At 41.4% G+C, this 21,984-nt stretch overlaps 1 protein-coding gene and 1 long non-coding RNA gene across 3 annotated transcripts in view; both read right to left on the bottom strand.

Annotated features, from left to right (window-relative positions):
* Window positions 1-1,160: 1,160 nt before the first annotated feature.
* On the bottom strand, window positions 1,161-11,512 carry xpc (xeroderma pigmentosum, complementation group C). 2 transcript variants are annotated; one of them, XM_086108208.1, is made up of 14 exons: window positions 11,232-11,512; window positions 10,350-10,613; window positions 10,184-10,280; window positions 8,809-8,893; window positions 8,563-8,720; window positions 8,096-8,216; window positions 7,921-8,010; window positions 6,009-6,836; window positions 5,774-5,934; window positions 4,328-4,409; window positions 3,357-3,488; window positions 2,985-3,154; window positions 1,971-2,064; window positions 1,161-1,887 (listed from the first exon to the last, which is right to left on the bottom strand). In XM_086108208.1, the coding sequence occupies exons 1-14, from the start codon at window positions 11,341-11,343 to the stop codon at window positions 1,549-1,551; spliced, it is 2,733 nt and encodes a 910-aa protein (XP_085964334.1). In that variant the 5' UTR covers window positions 11,344-11,512; the 3' UTR covers window positions 1,161-1,548. The 2 variants fall into 2 exon arrangements, with proteins under 2 accessions (XP_085964334.1, XP_085964340.1); XM_086108214.1 differs by having other exon boundaries at window positions 10,350-10,485; window positions 11,232-11,349.
* An 813-nt stretch (window positions 11,513-12,325) lies between these two features.
* Window positions 12,326-21,984, bottom strand: part of LOC147210306 (uncharacterized) — a 36,556-nt gene continuing 26,897 nt past the window's right edge. Inside the window, exon 2 of the long non-coding RNA XR_015102959.1 lies at window positions 12,326-14,769. This is a non-coding gene — a long non-coding RNA (uncharacterized LOC147210306). The remainder of the gene's footprint in view (window positions 14,770-21,984) is intronic.

Below are 21,984 nucleotides of genomic sequence, written 5' to 3'. Positions count from 1 at the left end.
CGCGCCTTAGACTCGACATATTCCACAGTGGTGTAAGTACATAAACTGAAGGTTTTTACTTTTGGCAAGCTTGAATAAGTCAACATGAAGTGAAGACATTTAACCTACACTTGCGGGTGTGTAGTTGAAGCTTGAAATATGTAAAATACGAGTGCTGTGAAATGCTACACTTGAAACCAAACAACTTAACCCTCAGCGCACTTCTTTCCAAAAACGACACAATATAAATATGAAGTAGGCCAGCTGAGAATTACCCCCCCCCCCCAAAAAAAGAAACGCGCCTTGCTTGGCTTTGTAAATAATACAAAAGTAGATGTCACATTTCATGTGCACGTCACCTTACAGATCTATTTTAAATTTGCGAAACTTACTGGATTTGTATTATACTTTGACGAAAACGTCATTTTTGCTATGCAACGTTTAGTTTCTGCAGTGAGCTACATAATTTAGTTAATACATCATGAGGCAGGTAAGTTAACATAAAATTGCACTGTGACTCCCATCCATCCATCCATCCATCCATCCATTTTCCGAACCGCCTGATCCTCACTAGGGTCGCGGGGGGTGCTGGAGCCTATCCCAGCCGTCTCCGGGCAGTAGGCGGGGGACACCCTGAATTAGTTGCCAGCCAATCGCAGGGCACACAGAGACGAACAACCATCCACGCCCACACTCACACCTAGGGACAATTTAGAGCGTCCAATCAGCCTGACATGCATGTTTTTGGAATGTGGGAGGAAACCGGAGCACCCGGAGAAAACCCACGCAGGCCCGGGGAGAACATGCAAACTCCACACAGGGAGGCTGGAATCGAACCCGGTACCTCTGCACTGTGAAGCCAACGTGCTAACCACTGGACTACCGGGCCGCTCCACTGTGACTCCCATGCATTGATATTTTTAACATACTTATGATGTACTCAGGGTTTATGATACAGTATTATCAGGAGAAAACATCATGATGTAGTTCCCCAAACGAACATGGATTTGCAGTGACCTATGAGAAAAACTGGCTGAAAATTGCAACAGGCTAACTACGCCCCCCCCCGCCCCCCCACCAAAAACACAAAATGTAGCCCCCAGGACTTGGGAGAATGTTTGGGGCTGAAAAAACATTTTTTCAAAAATTCTCATAACCATAGATACTTACAAAGTGACAACACCATTGAACATTATTTATTTTAATCATATTCCAATATTCACTTACAAAAAATAATTTTCGATGTAGAAGAACCTAAATGCAAATGTCAGCTGTAAAAAAATGTGCACTGTACTATATACACACCACAGTACGGGAAAAATGAGATGGAGGCTGAGTGTGTCTCCGTTAGATATGGACAAAATGGAAGTTGTGTGGTTGTCAAACAGTAACATTGACACATTTCAGGTTCTATTCAGCCAAAACTCTACATGTAAAATATGTTTATTACTGTATTTTTACATATTATTTACTCATCCGTAAAACCACCTAAGACTTGCTGTAGGCATAAAAAGTGTGTATACAGAGCAGCATGGAGTGACTTGAAAAGTACAAATTGACATACATACATCACGTTTTCTCAAAGGGGAACAAATGTTTCTCTTTGCCTCTCCTGTCCCGCTTTGTCTTCTGCCCACTGAAACTCTCCCCTTTCTCTTCAGCTGCTTGCCTGTTTTGGGGCCAAGACATAGCTAGTGTCTCTAACACAGATTTAGTGCTGGAATTTTCCTCCTCTCCGACACCCCCCTCATCCGATGAAAGTCCATCACATTTGTCTCCATCTGCACTAGGTGCAGCGAGGACCCCAGAGGCCTGGCCTTTCTTGCCGTAACGCTGCTTCAGACGTTCTCTGATCAGAAGGCCCTTGACAAGCAGCGTCCAATTGGAGATGACCCTCTTTTCCCTTTTCTGAAAAATGAAAGCCAAAAGACCATTTAGCCGAACAATGAACAACATTTCAATGACACTACCACAAGTGGACGCCCACGCACCTCTTTCTCCCTCTGTTTTTGAAGCTCTTGTTCTTCCTCCCAGGCAGCTCTTAGGATCTCCTCATGCTCCTCACACACAATATAGCCATCAGTGCTGGAACACACATTGGAAACCAGCTTAATAATAAATATACTATTCTCCTGTCCTATTAATTATCGAGGCCACGGGTGTTGTCATCACGATGTGTGTGTGTGTGTGTGTGTCAGAGCAGGATTGGGCACAAAAACTCTACTGTTAAAACTGTGAGGAAAAAAAGGAGCTTTTGAAACACTTCACAGTAAATAATGAATGAATGGTGGCCAACCACATAGTACACCTATGGAAATTTTGATATCTGTGGTTTTACTGACAGTTTCACATGGATGTAGTATTCTTGGGATCCCTTGATACTCCGCCATATATTAATAAAATGCATATTCAAGAATCAATACAGTATACAATTGGCCTGAATGCAAAAAAGAAAAGAATCTGTTTTAAGTAAAGAACATTCCATTCTTACAGTCAATGTCAACTTAAATCATGACTTTCACATCATAGCGAACTAACAACAAGGCCAAGAAGTCATTGTCTACCATACCATCCACATGGTTTCGGGAAATAAAATGCACACACACCAGTCTTGCCCCAAACAGTCATAACACAGCCATCCCTCACCTCGCCATCTATATAGTATGCAAAGTAATCGTTAGATGTGATAGTGGATCAGGTCAAAAATTGTATTCATGTTCTGAAAAACCATTGATGTGGCGAACTGTTATGAATAAAGATTACGAAGATTGGATGAGTTGTACTTTTTTGGACTACTTGAACCCCTTTTTTGTAGAATACAAAGTACTTGATATGTCCATGACACACCCAGACTATCTCCAGCAGCACATAAATTCAGTTTGAGGCCCCTACTCTACACTGTTTCTGCTCTGCATTATTGCTTAGTGTTGTCAACATGTACCAAAAAGTGTATCAAAATATGACATTTGAAGGTGATTATTAAAAATTAAAAAAAAGTGTCTTACACCGCATGTGAATATCCCCCGTGAAAGTCAAAGCCAGTAACGGCGGGTGCGGCATCCATGTCTAACTTCTTGGCCACACGGTGCAGATTGGACAGCCTGAGGTGAACGCAGCCCACCGGCAGCATACAGGCCTTAAACAAGTAGACGTTGCCGTAGTCATTGCGGGGAACCTGAAAGCAACCAATGAGTAGTAAATAATAGAGCACTTCAGTCAGTAAGTTAAACAATAATCAATTTGAGGCCATTTTTTAATTTTAATGCATCTTTGAAAGGTATTTGAAAGCTTTTGGCTTTTCAACATTTCTAAGCTGAATAGGTAATGTTTCCATTTCAATACAAAAGAAAGGTTGCCTATTCATAAGCATTGAATACCTTTCCATTCACAGCGATGGGAGGTTGATACGCCTCCGTCTGCCATTCTCCAAACAGAGCAAGGTCATTTTCATCCTTCTGCTCGGTCACCATCCGAGCCTTACGGGAACGATTTGAGAAGCCCTTCACCATCTGACATGTACACAGAGGATAAAGAACGCAGGGAGATCAATTAAGCACAATTAGCTCACCATCCTTAAAGACGATGAAAGTCCATGCAACATTAGAAAGTGCTTTACTGCAGACTCTTTCAACTTTAGTGAGCGCTGGACGTTTCACCATTTTAAGCTCACTAGGCTTCTCAGAGAAGTCACACTCGAAGTAACACACTAAAATATTTTTTTATTTATTATGCAAGTAAATAATTATAATTTGACATCTTAAGTAATAAATATTAAAGTGGTTGACAACATACATTCATAGCTACCAGTATGTATCAACCCCAAACATGCAGTCAAGTCTGCGTGAGTCGAGACTTGAATTCGATCAACTATCTCTACAGCTGAAAATGGATGTGCACAGACGTTCCCGATCCAACCTGATGGAGCTTGAGAGGTGCTTCCAAGAAGAATAGCCGAAAAAGCCCAAAGATAGGCGTGGCAAGATTGTGGCATCGTATTCAACAAGACCCAAGGTTGGAATTACCACCAACGGTTCCTCAACAAAAAGTATTGAGCAAATATTTTTGATACATTTGAGAAAAAAATAAGATCAGGTTGTCATTATGGGGCTGTTGTGTGTCGAATTTTGAAGGGGAAAAAAATTCTGTTTTAGGATGAGGTTGTCACATAAAATGTGGAAAACGTGAAACGCTGTAAATACTTTCAGGATGTGCTGTAAACCTTACACTCGGTGGTGGTCTTAATAAACTTGTTAAGCACACAATATGATCCTATCTATATATTATAAACAATAATAGCAACAATTTGGAAATTTGATAAAAATTTGGAGTATACCAATAAAAACCTCACCTTGTAGGGTAGTTCTCCTATTCGGACCGTTCGTGCTTCTTTCAGCCACGTGTCTTTGGAATGTAGCGTGTGCACACAATCTCTAACAGAAAGGAACAAGATCATGTGTAATAATAATATTTGCCTCAAGAATGGGACACTGTGTTCCTTGCTTAATTGAAATAATGACAATAATATACAGTAATCCCTCGCTATTTCACGGGTTGTTTATCGCGGCTTCAGTGCGTCGCGGATTTTTTTCAAACATATTCATAAAAAGAAATATATATACAGTATATATACATGGAGTACAGTACTGTGTATGTTGCTCTATGTGACTCGCTGTTGTTTTGCAGCTTCTCGCGGACCTAAAATTAATTATTTATTTATTTTTTAACCTGTAAATGTTTATTGGTTGCTACTTCGCGGATTTTCATTTATTGCGGGTGGTTTTGGTCCCCAATAACCGCGATAAACGAGGGATTACTGTATTAACAGATAACATTCGAACAAACATCACAATTACAAACAACACACCGATACTGATGCATTTGAGCGCATCATTGTAAACAAAAAAACGATAATCTTAAAATAAATAAATAAATATAACATTGATGTCGTGTTTAGATAGCAGCATTGTATCAAGAGTTCCTTAAACCAGCCAAAATTTTTCACATTAGCATGAAAAAAAGTGTCTGGACTCACGCTTGCAGAGCCCTTAAAGTGAAAAGACTACTTGGTAATCATCTTTGAAGAATGGGAGGAAAAAGAATGAGATACAATACAGGATGACCTTAAGTATCGAAATGCTCTCATTCACACAAGTAAAACACTTTCATCTCAATGACTGAATTCATTTTGCTCATACACACTTCCGATAGGCTCTTCTTACACACGCCACTAAATTGCTTTGACATTTTATTTATTTGAAGATGTATTCTATTTGTGTACAAGAGCGTTTCAGTGTTGCGTACAAGAGTAGCAATATGACAAGTGGCTGCCGTCTTTGTGGGGGGGAAAAAACTTGGAATGAACACTTCAAACGCCTAGAAAATCCACTAGAAGTAAATTCAGGGATAAAAAAAAAAAAGATACCTAATTAAAAAAAACTATTGATTACTAAAGAACATGACCAATTCCACTCCCCAAGCCAAAAGTCATATTCCATTTGCACGACTGAAGTCGATTTTTTAAAGAAATTCAAAGGGCAATGCGATTTTGACACATTGACTTGGGATAACCTTTCAGCATTTTAGCCTGTGCAAGTGGATATTTTGAACTGAAACTTGTCAGCCAATCTGAGAACATAAGAGCCTTTCAGGAGTGTGTACGAGTGAAAGAAAAGCAGTCGTGCTCATCAATGTTTCCGTAATGTTTGAAGGCATTTCTAAAGTACGTGCGAGAGGTCATCCTAAATTATGTTCATGACGGTCCCTCACACCGAAGTGTCCTGAGTGTTTGACTGACCTGGAGTACACCGGCTCTCCTCGGCAGTATCCGAGTACGGCGGCTGTGTCGGGATAGATGGCTTCGTACTTGAGCAGGTGTCTCTTTAACGCGTACAGCGGGTGGTTTTTGTACTCGGCGATGGAGACGGGCAAGGGCTTGTTCAGCAGCTTCTTCTGCATCTGAATGGCCAATCGAATTGAGCTTGAGCGTACAATGATTCGTGAGGCTTTTTGAAAGTTTCATAATGGTTCACCTCCTTATCCTCTTTCGCGTCCCGCTCATCTTCGGGTCTCAGGAACGGCTGCAGAGTCTCCTCCCACCATTCCTCTTCCACTCTCCTCTTCCTGCTCGACGTCATCCAGGTGGGGTCGTACTTCCGACCCAAGTCCTTCACAAAGCCGTCTCCGTCCACACCCACCACGTACGTGACGGGCCGCGTTGCATTCTGGGAGCAGAGGTGAGGCGCGCCCACGCCGTGCTCCACATCCACACACACCCAGGAGGAGGTTTTGTCAACAAACACTTCCAACCACTCGTCAGCACCGGCAAAATTGTTCTTCTTCGCACTCTGTCGCTTTGCTTTGCTGGCCGCCAGTCCCTTTTCTCCATCCTCACTTTTCCCTACACTGCTCTTTTTCTTTTGGGCTGTATTCTTAGTGTCATTTATGTCTTCGCTCTTTCTGCGGTCTTTACCTTTTACTCCCTTGGCGGATTTGGTCCCAGTCTCTGAATCGTCACTGTCCTCTTCAGAGGACACTTGAAAGTCTTCATCACTAAGTTCCTCCTCACTCTCACTGTTGCTCTCTTCCTTGTAGCTGACCTTTGAGGCAATGCTACGCCGTTTGGAGTTCTTTGGTCTTGGGCCTCCTGGCGACATCATTTTCTCTGCCTCCGCTTCTTCCTCTCCCTTAGATGGTTTTCTCTTTGCTTTTTTCCCTCCCCTGTCTCCGTCGATCTTTGCTCTTTCAGCTGGCCTCTTAGAGCCCGGGGAGACTTTCTTTTCAGGTAAGCTGGTCTTTGAAGTTGCCTGGTTTTGGTTTGTCTTTGCTGGTGAGATAGTGGCGCTTGTGGCCCCTTTGCCCTGCAGACAAGACACGGATTTATTTGTAACACATGAAAAAATGGTGAATATACATCCCACAGGAACACAATAACAGGCAAAGATTGATCTCACCACCTCTACATATACTAGCCATGGGTGTCTACTTACTGAACTGCAGAAACAGTGGTCCTACGCATTTATAAAAGGTAACGCTTCAGGTGAGGAGTAAGCCGTTATTGATGCAAAATTGCATTTAATATTAACGTACTATTTATTGTATCCTAATAAGGACAAGCGGTATTGAAAATGGATGGATGGCTTATATACTATACATGTGCAGTACAGTGGTTCATACAGTACAAATTTCATACGAAAGTTACAAAATGCCTCAACAGGAAAATATTGCCTCAAGTTACGAAAGACATTTCAAGATATGGAAGGTAAAAATACAGTATGGGCTGATCGTCACAGCTCCAAGTTTCCTGAACGCAACTACTTAGCTGCTCTGCCATTGGCTATTACCGAGAATCATCCTGGCATCCCATTGGCTAAAAAGAACTGCCACCGTATGTGTTTATGCAGCGTCCTCATCATTCGCCTCTCGGGCCATGAGGTGTTCCAATAGTTTTACGTAAATATGAATCCCCCAAAAAAGCGTTAACCAGTCCGGCGATTGCTCACTATGCTGATGTTTGCCTTGGACATTTTCAAAGGAATGTTAAAATCTGACAAAGGCAGACATCCTTTGATAAGTTCTTTACAAAACGCCAGGCAAAAAACACTTCTGAGAGAGAACATGAACCAAAGAGTGCAAAAAACGATGAGGACGCAGTTGAAAGTTAAATGACCATCATTTTTATACTTTATTCTTTGTTTGTTTACATTCTTATGCACAACTCTCATTTATTGTGCAATACTCTAATTTGTAACAGGTATTTGTTACATATTTTGATGCATTTTTATGCTTTAGAAAATATTTATGTCTGAATTTTGGGGGGCTTGGAACGGATGAGCGCATTTACATGGAAAACGCGTCTCTACTTACAAATGTTTCAGAAATTTCTTCCAGAACCAATTAATTTCATCAGTAGAGGTACGAGTGTTTATAAAATGGTGGTGTTACCTTGGCTGGTGGAGGTTTGAGAGGAATGGGCTGTAGAGAAAGAACCAACCGGCAGAAGAGCTGCAAAGACCTCAAGACCAGCATGAACAGCTACAGGAAACACGGAAAGATCATAACCACGTCAGCGGCGTTTATTTCAATCGTTCCATTCCACCGGTGGCGGTGAACTACCGACATGAGTCATCTCCTGGTGGTTCTTTGCCGACAGGCTTGCTAGACGTTTCTCCAGCAGTGTGCGAGGGTTTGGGCGCTCTTCATAGGGAAGACTGGGGTTGAGGGTGAAAGTTGCTTGAAACCTGGAAGAGAAACGGCCCTTTACTTAATACTTGTGAGCAGCTCAAACTCTGTACCAATTGTGATTTTATTCACATTTAAGATAAGAGTACTGGTAATTGCTTTGGCTTTTTTTTTTTAAGCCTACAAAGTACCCCCAATAGCCCATTCCGGGACATAAATTAATATATTCAAATTAATGATACAGACTTCAATTTCGTTTATGGAATATGAATGAAGTCAACAGCAAAATGCCCCCCCCCCCAGCCCCACCCCCCACTCGAGATGGATGAAAAAAGGATTCCTAATTTGGAATCACTGACTTAAAAGGAGCAATAACTCCATGGAGTATTGCTTAGGTGGACACACCATTTTAGCAGCCCAGAGAGGTAGTTCTGGTCTTTACGCTCCTTGGCGACCGCACTAAAGTGAGCAGGAAGCATCGACAGCGTGACAGCCAGCAGGTCGGGTTCACTGCACAGGCGGTTGCGGAACATCCCGCTGGCTAAGAGACACATGAGGTGCACCTGACAGAGCACAAAAAGAATCTCGCAATAACTCACAGAGCGAGTGTGGAGGGATGCTAACAACAAAAGCGTATGCAGGTGTGTTCACCTTGTGCGTGTCGATCAGCAGGTCCTTCCTGTAACGGTTCATCATCCGTCTCAGGTACATCTCAAACTCTGCCTTTTTCTTCTGTCTGGACAACCACAAATGATGATGACTCACAACAAGAGACCATTTTTATGAAAAGCAGAATTTGAAAGCACATGAAAGAAGTGGAATTATAAGAAAGTTGTAAATATCAGGATATGTGAAATTAATGCAGAGTGTTTCAAACATATAAAATATGAATAGAGGATCTTCATAACATGTCTGGGACAAACAAAAGTCTTGGGCCACCGTTACATCCTGTACAACTATTACAATCATAGCATACGACTAGTATGTCCCTCAGCAAAGTGCAGACCCCTGGCAAAGGCCAAGCTGTCAACAAAAGTACAAAAAACTATTTAAGCATTATTTTACGAGGGCTTGTTTGTCCATTTGCTTGTTCGTTTGCAGGCTACTTTGCATAGCCATAATAATTAATTAGTCCATTAACTGATTGTTGAAATTCGGCACTTGAGGCAAAATGGTGTACACGACTAGGATGCAATCGGCGTTCTTGGATCAGGCTCAACTAGTTTGCAGCCTAGAGAAAATAATTATGTCACAATGTCATTTGTTACAGAGTATTTCATGTTTGAATATTAACAACTATCTCAACTCAAAAGTATTCATCGAGCACCTTAAAACAACCTCCGCTGTATACAAAGTGCTGCTGTACACAGAGTATAAATAACTAATACGACAACAATAAAACAATAAATTAATAACGAAGACAACAGGAAGCACAAAAACAGTCAAACTAAAAATCAAGAGTCAAAAGCCAAAGAATAAAAATGAATTTTAAGGGGTGACGGGATGCCACAATAGGGAGTTATGTGCTCCCTCTTACGAATACCGGTCAAGCGGCGAGCAGCAGAATTTTGGAGCAACTGGAGACGCTTAACGGAGGATTGGCTCACTCCAAAGTAAGGTGCATTACAGTAATCCAGCCGAGATGTGACGAAGGCATGAATTACTGTTTCAAAGTCTTCTTGAGAAAAGAGAGGCTTTACTTTAGCCAGTTGCCTAAGATGAAACAAATATGAACCATATCTATGTAGAAAACACTGCACTAACTGCACTGGCAATGTTTTAAGTAAAGGGAAGTTAATCACTGCATTAAAAAAAACAAAATACAACTAATAATACCCAATATTACAACTAATGTAACAGCTCATCCTTGGAAAACCCTTTTCAGAAAGCTAGTAACACAAGAACAGATTGTGGAGTGACATTGTCCCCTAGTGCTGGTTGATAGGTATTGATGCACAAGAAAGCTAGTGATTGGTGACATAATTTCCTTAAAAAAAGAAAAAAAAACTTAGTGGTGTTCACTTACTTTTTTCTGATTTCTGGGGTTTCAATTTCGATCTCAACAGGCTGAGAAGGCAGGACGAGTTCTGGGATTTCAGCTGGACTCAGAGGCTCAGCCAGTTCTCATAAAATACAAACATGTTAACTGAAAAGCAAGGACCGGTACAATGTTGTTAGTTTTCTTTACTCACCTTCCACCTCCTCCCAGTCATCCTCCTCTTCCTCACTCTCCTCTTCCTCTTCTTCCTTTACATCGTCTGTCACTGGGGCTGCTGAGCTCATCCTTTCATCATAATTATTGTTGCTGGGTGGGTCCTCCACCTTCACCTGGGATTGGAAGTGTTTGCTGGTGATAATTTTTGTGGTACTCCCAATTGCGTGGCCTGAGGAGGATCGTGGCTTCGGAATAACCCTCCTCTTGAGCATCTCCTCCTCTTTTGCACTGCCATCAGCACCTTCCGAGACAGCAGGAAACCATTCCCACCGTTTAGTTTAGGAATGATTGATCCTTTATTTTCTAAACCTTTTCTGTTTTGCTTAGTCATGCAAATGTTTGATTCATTTGTCTTTTAATGCCGGAATAATTCTGCTGTGAAATAGGAGAGTTCAATATACTCCAATTGCTGCGATTTCTATTGCGATCAGTATTTATCAGTCAGAAAGAGAGTAAAGAGACCGCAGAGCTACAGAGAACAATATCAGTACACTATTATGGCAACTATAGCCCACGAGCAGCAAATAGGACAGATCAAGACGGGATGGGACAGGACAGGGGTAGTGAGTCAGGCAGTGACCCCGGTGTATGGTGGGAGTTCGCTATGCGGTGCCAAAACCCCTGTCAAGAATTTAAGTTTAAATAAGAAGCCATTTCATGGGGTTAACAAAATCATAAGGGCTGTGTATAGCAACGAAGGTATTTGTAATACTTTACGATTAGTAGAATTGTAACTGTGCTTTCAATGGACATGGTCTCAGTATGTCACAAAAACAGTACAATTACATTGCGAAATACGCGTTCCGTAAAATGGAGTTCGGACTTGTCATACAGCAGAGTATTGTTTGTTCCATATTACCGGCATCTTTTCTCTTGGACGTCTCTTTTGTTCTTCCACCCTTTGCTTTCAGCATTTGCTTCAGCTTCTTTGTATTGACGTCTGCCTTCTTGCATCCACTCCGCTTTGCCATACTGTTTTCTTCGCTAAAATATTTATTCCTCTTTTTATTTTTTTTAAAAGCATGTACGAGCGTAGACGATAAGTCTCACAATTTCCCAAGTGAAATTATGCCCTGGTGGATGGCATAAGAAATAAGTTATTTAACATTCCTGCACCTCTTTGATAACACTGTCAATCAACGCGTGGAGGGGTACTCATGAAGGGAGGGGGTTGCGTCATGTCCGGTTACCTTCTTTTTCCTCTGTCCTTTTTTGCGGACTCGCAATCACTTTTGAGTGCATATTGCCATCTAGTGTAGAAACAAGCGATTCGCGGTCTATGGCAACAACTACCCACCGCCGAGTAGATAGGAAGGAATAACGAACAGTAGGATCTGCTGGTAATGGTAAATATAATAAAATGATTATTAATGATTTTGAAGGATCAAAAAAAATGAAGGATTTAAAAATTCTGTTTTCCGTTAGAAAAAAGAAAACAATAACAAACAGGCTTCTTTTATTAACAATGAATCGTGGTGCATATTGTGGGCATCTCCTCTAGGAAAAATAAAAATAAATCAGAAACATATACAGTATTCAAACGATATATTATTCAGTCTATTTTGTGAAACAGGGTGTTCGGTTTTGTCGATAAAAGAAAGAAAACAAATCCCGTTTACCTCGTGAAAGGAGGCCATCTCTTCTGTTGTGAACACTGTATACAATGACAGACATATTATTTGATACATTGTGAGAACTTTTGAACATTTGAGACGGAGATACGACCTGAAAGAGGATTGGCTGCGTTTAATTACTACAGTCCAAATATGCGAAGTTTATCCAGAGGGGAGCGCCAGAGGATAAACAAAATTGTCACGCAGCAATCCAAGGACCGATTACAGCCCACAACGCCGTGTATTTATTTTAAATACTTTTCGTTGTATGAACTATTTTGAACGTGAGTCGGTGTCACCCCACCGTCTATGACAAGAAATAAAGACGACACTGACAATGTTAAGTGGCTCAAGTTTATTGTCCAGTTGGCATCAGAAAAAAACAAACACTGGATTTGCACATCCCCGTGACGAAATTCTACATCTCCCACAGTGTGATTGATGTACAGGAGGACACTACGAAGAAAATGTCGACTAAAACAAAACGAGTGTTTTTTTTTCAAAGTTAGTTTCATAGTGTCTGATTTCTCAACAGATTTGTTAACTCCACGTGACAAGGCTTAAAAAATATAGTTTTTACCGTTTAACATGAACACGAAAAATATGGTAATAGAACCCAATATCATAGAAATATTTGACCACTTTAACATTGCCAGTGATGGTAGTTTTTTCGAATCTCGTGAACACCTTCCTTCCAATAATTCACTGGATGAATTCCATCAACATGAATAAACACCCCCCACCCCCCACGTTTAAAAAAAGCGTTGTAACTGTAATAAACTACTTTCACAGACGAAATCAGCTTGTGGTTTAACTTTATTTGAATCGTGCAAACCTATACAGTACAGCAGCACAGTCGTTTGCGCTTACAGATATTTTAGCATTCCAGTAGACTCTTGCATTGTCTACATTTTAAGCAGGAATTTTGAACTGTGATGAACATGAATTGCAATATGCGGTAAAGGTTTGACCCCAACTGCAGTTAGCTAAATAAACAGCCTTGGCCACTGTTTGACACAATACTATTGTTTTCACGATTACTTACCGCCAAGTCACTTCGCACCACGGGGATGAAGAACAAGAACTAATATTGGTAACTAAATGGTTCTTCGTTGTGTTACTTTGGCGACAGGTCCCCTGGAAAGAGTTCTGCTTCTCAGGTTCAAATTGATCTGATTCATTAGAGTCCACTTTTCCTCTATGTTGAGATCAATATCAATTTTGTTTGAGGTTCGGCACCAGATATGTGTTTCGAGGACGTGCTGAAGAGGTTCACATATTCACCATAAATGTGAGAGTGTGTCACTGTGTGTGACAGCTCTTCTCCTGAACGGCCATATATCAATACACAATATAGATTAGTGTATTGTATGCGTGTGTTCCAGTGTCTTGTGTGTGCTTCCAGCGCGGTGCATGGCTTCCATCCCTATATGAACCATCAGTAGAGTCAGATAGGAATAAAAAGCCATAAAGCGCACTGGACATTGGGAAGACTGGGATATATGGGCAAGTAGGCACATGAACACAAAGTAGAGGACTATGCATAAAATCAATACAAATAAGAAGCAATGATGTTTTCAACCTGATACCCACTTTGTACTTTAGGTTTTGCTTTTAACCACAATGTCATGCCACTTATGGTTTATAGTATGATATATATTACCTTGGGCTGTTGAAAATTATACAATGACACAAATGTTTACATATCAATCAAACTGCTCAGTGTTGCTCAGTAACTTCAGGGTTTTTTTTATAGTCCAAAATGTATGGATATACAGGAGTTAGGCACAAAATGTTATTTAAGAAAGAAAGAGAAAAAGGGACAAAGACAATGCAGGTTCTTCTTATTATGACTTACTATCGTTTCGGAATTAAGCTCTAAAATAGCTCTCTCTCAAGACAATAATAAAAACATGGTGACGTAATGGGCCAATGTCGTAATAAAATGTACCTTAAAACAACAGAATTGTGCCATATTCGAACCGTCTTGTTCTTTCGAGTAGGAGGGGCTAATTCTCCCAGAACTGACTTCAGTGGCTTCCACTGTGTGAAGGCAGCACATGTTGCAAGCACACAAACAAAATGTTCTATTTCAAGTCATCTAACAGCAACTTGCTTTCCACAAGGATTTGATGTCTCCACACTGCCACTTGTGGCAGCATTCTTTGCAGAGGTGCATGTGAACTTGAAGAGAACTGAGACAGATGCGCCCTTTGGGTTCACGTTCAATAAGAAATGAAAAAAAAAAACCCTTCTCCGTTGCCGCATCCATGACATCAATGGCTATACATCAAGTCAGGCTGTTGTGATTTTGAATTGACAGGAATTAAACCGATTCACAATGCCTTCAATGTCAAGCCTAAATAAAACGAATCCACTGAGCTGTCACTCAAGATCCTCGTTAATAAACTTAATAAACTCCAAACCAAACTCAAAAGAGGCACCATAAAAAAAAATATAAAAAAAAACATTTCGAATCTATATTAAAAAAATGTATAACCAAAAATATCAACAAATATAACAGAAAACTACCACCTCAGCAGGGCTTTCTGAGTGATGTTTCTGGCACCACTATGGAAAAAGAAGAAGAGACGAGCATCCGTGCCAGGTGTTTCATCCTCTTGCTTGGTTCTGACAGGTCCACGTGAGTCCACATGTCACTCCATGGTGCTGCAATGGAGAGAACACTTGCCCTGTCCTCCGGTCCGATCCAAAGAAATGCTGTTGCTGCTGCCGCTGTTGCTGCTTCAACCACCGGTGGATGTGTGGGGTGTTTGACCGCCCCTTTACGCAGAGAGAGCGAGAGAGAGAGAGAGAGAGAAAGAAGGGGGTTACAAAAGAGTGAGGATGGGGCCAACTAAAGGAGAGAGGGGATCATACCTGTGTAGTAAACCTACCTCATTGTGTGTGTGTGTGTGTGTGTCTGCATGTGTGGAAGCCAGACATAGGGTATGTCAGGTGGGGGGAGGGGATAGGGAGGAGGGGGCGCTCATGTCGCCTCACCGTGTTAATAAAAGCTGGCTCGAGGGGCTGAATAGGGATCTTTTTTTTTTCTCTCATTCAAAAAACACCAGAAAGCACTTTCATTCTGCTGATGACAGAGAATGTGTGTCCATGTGTGTGTGTGTGTGCGCTCGTGCATTAGCATCTCCATGTGTTTGCCCTCCCGTGCCTCTGCCGCTGTCGGTTTAGCTGGCATTTACACTGCTTACAGACAAACAGGCAGCCTGGTTGGACAGCCTGACAGAGGGCCAATAAACAGCACAAAAGGGCAAAGAAGAGGTGCAGATGCCCAGAGAAGATGGAGGTATGATGGGGAAGATAAAAAGAGGTGAGAGAGAGAGAGAGAGAGTATTGAGGTGAAACGCATGAGAGGCATGAAGTGGAAATAGTTGACAGCCTCCTCCTCTTCCTCCTCCAAATGCTCTCAGGGGCTCCGCTGGAGTTGCATTCCAACGCGTCGCTCTCAATCCCCGTAACTCCCAGCAACAGTTCCTTGATGTGATCCCACGTCATGCCGGGTAGCAGAAGGAGGGGGTCGGCGGGGATGAGAGAGGCGCGAGAGGGTGAGAAAGGAGACGGAAATGGAAAGATAGACAAGACAAAAGGTACAGGTGGATGCAAAGAAGGAAGTGGAGCAAAATGTGAAATGAAGGATGGTAGAGGAGAGGAGAGGAGAGGAAAGGATGAAAATGCACCCCCCCCCCCAACCCCATTCTCCAAGCACCCTTGCTCCTTCAGGCCCTTTTTTCTAAGCACTAAAGAAACTCATTGAGGATTATTTTCCCCCCTCGAATCAGACGATTTGTTCTGGTCAGTCTGCTTTAATAAAATTGAAAGAGTCAACATGAGTCACTGATCTGACTAACTTCGGTGCAGGCGGCCCGGGTTCAGTTCCCAGTGCCAATAGCTGTCTGACTCTATATGTGCCCTGTGATTGACTGGCGATAAGTCCAGAGTGGAGTCCCCCTTTTTTTCCAGAGTCAGCTGAGACACTCAACAACTTGTACGGAAAATGGATGGATGGACTCAAGATACAGTGAAAAATGTATGATGTGAACCACAAGCATGAGAAGATACACACAGAGGACTGTGCTTGCTAGGTGCTGCTGTTTTGTCTAGCAAAAGAGATGAAACAGGCACCTGTTTAGTATAATGAAACCGAATTTACTTATCAGGATTTTTTTTTTTTAAATCTACTTTCGAATCAATCTGACCTGCACTGCTTTCATACATGACATGGCTGCAAACAGAGAGGAGCCGGTTTAGAAGAACACATTTAGTGTTGCAAACAAATATGGTCACTATTTTTGACCAACTTATCTGATCTCTCTAGTGCAGGGGTGTCAAACGCAGGTCCTGGAGGGCCGCTGTCCTGCATGTTTTCCAAGTCTCCCTGTTGCAACACACCTGATTCAAATGATCAGATCATCAGCAAGCTCTGCGGAAGCCTGACATTGAACCTGTTCATTTGAATCAGGTGTGTTGCAACAGGGAGACTTGGAAAACGTACAGGACAGTGGCCCTCCAGGACCTGAGTTTGACACCCCTGCTCTAGTGGCTATTTTTCCAAAATGTGAGATGCGAGAAATGACAAGAAAGTCGTTCTGGGGTACGCAATCACAGAGTCAGTCATGTGGAATGTTGTCAAAAATGTGGTGGCTGTCTACAGTATATGTTGCAAATGAAATTATTTATGAACATGTTGGAGATTTTTAACCCAAGGTAGGTGCTTCCAAGTACATGTGTAATGCTACATGAGAAAAGACTGCACATCTTACCGTGTTACTCTTTGACTCCAAAAATGCACCAGGCAAGTTTTATAATGTAAAATTAATGGTGAATATTTATTATGTTAATTTGTTAACAGTCGTGGACTCGTAGTTCTGTACAAGCTTTGACAAAGGGCCCCCCCCCCCCCCCATGAGAACACACTTACGTCCTTATTTTCTGTAAAGAAACAATATTTGCTACTTGCTAGGCAAAAAAAAAAAAAGAACAAAACCGTTTCAAAGCATGTTTGGCATCGGGAGAAATAAAGCAATTCCCTGAAGTAAAAACTCTAAGTAGAACATTGTGTTTTCTATAAATAATGGGGAAAAATATGTGGCGGCGGGGGGATAAAAGTCAGTAATTTTATTTTAAGTCTATATCGCTGAGCTGAAGAAATACATTATATGACTCAAGGAACACACTGTGTGTTACTGCCAAGGTCCCATTTAGTCCATTTCAAATGCAATCGAGCTTAATCTTTTGGACAATTTGCTCCCAAATTCCTGTGGGACAATGTGGGCATAAAGGGCGAGAGGCTGTGTGAGTCTTTTAACAGACACCATCACTTTCCTCAGCACCCAAAATGAGAATATGATATATCATATCAGCTCATGCAATGTTTCAGCCTTTTGTAGCAAGTGTGAAACAAACGCACATGCACACGCACACGCACACGCACACACACACACACACACACACACACACACACACACACACGCACACACACGCGCACGTTTTGTGCTCTCAGTCAGCAGCCCAGCATGTCTTGTTCTTCTCTGGCGCCGTGCTCATGCAGGCAGGTTGATAACCATGGAGAAGCCAGTTGGGAAAAAGGAGCAGGAGGTCCGACGCATTTAACATTTGGACAGTTTAACTTACATACACTTAGGTCACGGGCCTTGTTGGCTGTCAGTTTGCTCATTAAAAGCCTTGGCCTCAAATGCTATCTTCTATAGCTTGGCCAGTCGCAGCTTAGCCCTACAATTGCAAAAACACCTTGTGAGCTACACATTTGACAACAATTACACCTGCTGCTATCTGGTGAAAGCAGATTTAATTGTTCTACCTTTCACAATATGGCATTGGCATCATTAGATGAACAAAGATACATGATTTGTAGAAAATCATCATTTTCAAACCAATAAAGAGAAATCAGATAATTTCCCACAACACACATGATGGTCTAACGCAGTGGGTGGGAATCACTGATGTAACTTAAGCATGTGTGGGGCGAGAAAGGTGGTGGCCATACAGATATAATAGTCATAATAGCTGGGCAAATACAAACACGACAAAGATGCCTTGTGATGGCTGAGTTACATTTAAATGGATGTTTAAAGTGTCCAGTTGGAAATCTCAGCGGAGTGCACAGCAAGCACATGCATGCAAGGCAAATGGTTCTTTATTAGTTTACATGTAAAGACAGTATGGGTGAATTGTCCAGGTTATGACTTAAAGCCTGCTTAGTATTTCTTGCTTCACGTCCCGGTAATTGACAAGTAATGGCAAATGCCATCAATCTGTGCAAGCGTTGAAAAAGACTTTGATGTCAATCAGTCTGAGACTCAAACGCAGTTAAAACTCTGGCAGCCACAGGGGCTGACAGATATTCAATTTCAGGCTCAGTGAGGTCTAAGCAGTGGAGGAAGCTAGGCGTCTAAGCGTGGGGAAGTGAGGATATATATACACATGTATATATATATATATATATATATATATATATATAAAATAGTAATAATAATAGATTTTATTTATAAGCGCCTTTCAAGACACCCAAGGACACTTTACAATAACAAAAATATATAAAGTAGGTCTAGACCATGTCCCACATCCTCACTTCCCCACATATATATATATATATATATATATATATATATAAATATTATTTTTTTAATGGAACACTCGAAATTGTCCCTAGGTGTGGGTGTAAGTGCGGATAGTTGTTTTTATGTGTGCCCTGCGATTGGCTGGCAACCAGTTCAGGGTGTCCCCCGCCTGCGGGTTGATCCTCAATGCATGTCTTGCAACGTTGGGCTCTCGACAGCATTCGTTGTTTGCGCATCTGCGTTCGAGCGTAAAAACTGGCAAATCTTGATTTTCGTCCCGGTGCAAGCCTCAAATTTGACCGCTTGGGAATTTGGTTCATCTCTGTGCCTTGTTGGGTGGGTCCTTTCAAATGCACCTGACAAATTGGTAGCAGAAAGTTGTCTGAACTTTTGGCCTGCCTGAACTATTGCCGCGGAGTGTGTAATGCGATTTTAATGAATTTGATCAAGGTGCGGACAAATTCTGAGCTCCAGTGTAGTGGATGTCATCATATTTGATCCATAATCATTACAACGGTGTGGATTGAACGCTCAGAATCCTTGTAAAAAAATAATTCATTGAATGCAATATTATCATATTTATTACATTTTTTTTTAAACTCACGCACCCGTTGGACGTGGCACAGAAATGAGAGGGAGGCATAGTGAATTACCATATAAAATACAATGGAAGAATAATCCCTTGCTCACGATATTGCTCTTCCTTGGCAGAAAACATTACTTTTCAAAATACGGTTTCTTTCCTCTTATATATTTTTTTCTTCTCTTAATTGACAGCATCACCAGCAAGTCCTTCGCGAACCAGAAATTTACAGCATGAACATTTTTCATCCAAAACACTATCATTTATAAATCCATCTCCTGGGAAACCTTGAACAGCCACCATTTGCAACACCGCCAGCCATACATCAGCCAGAATTAAAATATACAACTTATCCAAGCCATTGCTTCATTTTCCTTTGGGCGCCATATCAGAATATGTATGATTCTGCCACTGAGAAAGGAAAAACAAAAAAGCTGTAGTCAAAGGGCTGGACGGTATTGTGAATCGCAGATTGGATGTATAAACAAAGCTGCAATAAAAGACATAATCTGGAAAACAGTAATATTTTAATTTCTCTATTTGTGCAAATTGTATTTGTAAGATCAAAATTATTTACAGTACATACTGTATTACAATAGTAGTACAATTAGTGGCTTCAATGTTGTAAGGTTTTAAGTATCAACTCCTCTCAAGTTGTATCTGCGTTTAGAATTGCATGGCGAGTGGCAGCAAATGTCGAAGTCACACTGAAACCATGTTTCGATAAATTCATCATTTTCCATTTTTACTCATGTATATTTCATAAATGTCATAGATTGTTTCTCAATTCAATGGGAGACAAATTATATACACTGTACATTGCATGTGGCATACCTGTATCTAAATTGCTTTCAGTTTCACTGTCAAGCTTGTGCATTCATTTTGTGAAACAAGAAAGGCAGTTTCAAGGTGGCCACCTCGACTAAGACAGTTCCATACTAGAGTTCCTTTGTGTGCTTCCAAAATCACTCTGCACAGGAACAACTGGCCTCAGTGCTGCACTCAAAGCATTTAGAAGTATAGCACAAGGAGAAAAAAGGGGTTGACGTCTCTGGCTGACTGTGATTATACGCAAAAATATTACCGGACTGAGAGAATTGGTTGTGACAAATTGGCAAGGAGAAAAAAATAAAACAGCATGTAATGAATGGAGCAAGACAAAACAGAACACAAGCAAAAAGGCTGTAATAAAAAATCTGCAATACAAACAAGGCCTTGGCAATATTCCCACTTTATCTGCCCGTCAGTGGGACTTCATTGATATTCAGGCAGAGTGCTCCTTCCAGCAGCACATATCAAAAGGCAGTGTTATGATCAATAAACATGCCATGGGAATTAAGATGCTTTTTTTCTTTGATAGCATTGGTCAGGTGCCCAGAAAGTGTTTAGAAACGGGATCTATCTCTCAAGCTCATTCACCGTGAGTCACTGACTACGTTTACACCAGAGCAGAAAATCTGATTTCTAAATTTGTGGCTCTGCTGAGCCACTGATCCTTTGTGTGCTTCCTCAACTCTGATGAATGAGAAACTGAAAGGCCCCTCTGTATTTATGCGACCTTGAAAAGACTTAAAAAAAAAAAAAGTTCGGACTGGTTGTTAAAAAAAAAAAAAGGCCATAAACAGCTTGTATCATTTCACTCTTTTGACTGATAATACCACAGTTAAAATCAATCTTGTGACATTTCCGAATGCAGGAGTGAGTGTGGCACTGCTTCAAATTTGGAGCTGCATGAAATGGGAGTCAATAAAATCGGAGTGAAAATGAGCATCCGTGCTCAAGCAAGTTATGTTCAGCACTGAAGCCATTCAAAAACTACCATCCACTTCGGCCCAGAACTATTCAGTATTCGACTTTTGTTGAGCGGTTTTCCTTTATATGCCTCCACAGTGGATTGAAAATAAAACAGTCAAAATATGATTGAAGTATAGATCCATCCATTTTCCGATCCGCTTTAGCCTCACAAGGGTCGCTGGAGCCTATCCTAACTGTCTTCGGGCAGCAGGCGGGGGACACCCTGAACCGGTTGCCATCCAATCGCAGGGCACACCGTGCATGTTTTTGGAATGTGGGAGGAAACCAGAGCACCCGGAGAAAACCCACACAGGCACAGAGAGAATATGCAAACTCCACACAAAAAGGCCAGAGCTGGATTCGAACCCTGCATCTCTGCACTGTGAGGTCGACGTGCTAACTAGTCGGCCACTGGCCCACCCTGAAGTGTAAATATTTATCTAAAATTTATTAGGTGTCAACAAAAATAAGCCTTTCACGTTCATGTAGGAATGATAGCATTTTTATACAGAGCAGTTCTTTTTTCAGGGTATCAAACAAGCCCCCACGTTCCTTTTAATTTATTGGAAGGGGAGGTGCCTGCTATGTGGGAGGCCTTTAATTGCACACAATTGTGTTGTTGTTGTTGTTTTTTTTTAATGATTGGTCAAGGGAATGCAAAAGTACTCTCAGTGTGATTAATTACAAGTACAGATATGTGTGTAGAAAAGAAAAAAAATGCCTGTGGTCAAAGTAGAGGTACTGATTCAACTATGTAAAAGTAAAAAAGTACAGAAAGCACTTAACCCCCCCCCCCGCCCCCCACCAAAAAACTGTTGTAAACCTGTCTCAATATTCAGGACCATGAATAATGTTTTTCGTGGAAGTTTTCATGGTCCTTTTCCAGGCGAATCATGAAAAAAAAAACATTCATGACTTTCCAACTGCACATCATGCTGTATTAAAGATCCTTCAATGGCCAAACGCCCTCAGTGACCGCTGACGGCTCATCCCGCTTCCATTTGCACTGGAGCCAAATGCTGT

Source organism: Hippocampus guttulatus, chromosome 1 (assembly GCF_054856545.1).
Source record: "Hippocampus guttulatus isolate MCC_2025c chromosome 1, RoL_Hgut_1.0, whole genome shotgun sequence".
NCBI classification, from domain to species: Eukaryota; Metazoa; Chordata; class Actinopteri; order Syngnathiformes; family Syngnathidae; genus Hippocampus; species Hippocampus guttulatus.
The sequence above is the reverse complement of the archived record's forward strand: the minus strand, read 5'-3'. Positions and strand labels throughout refer to the sequence as shown.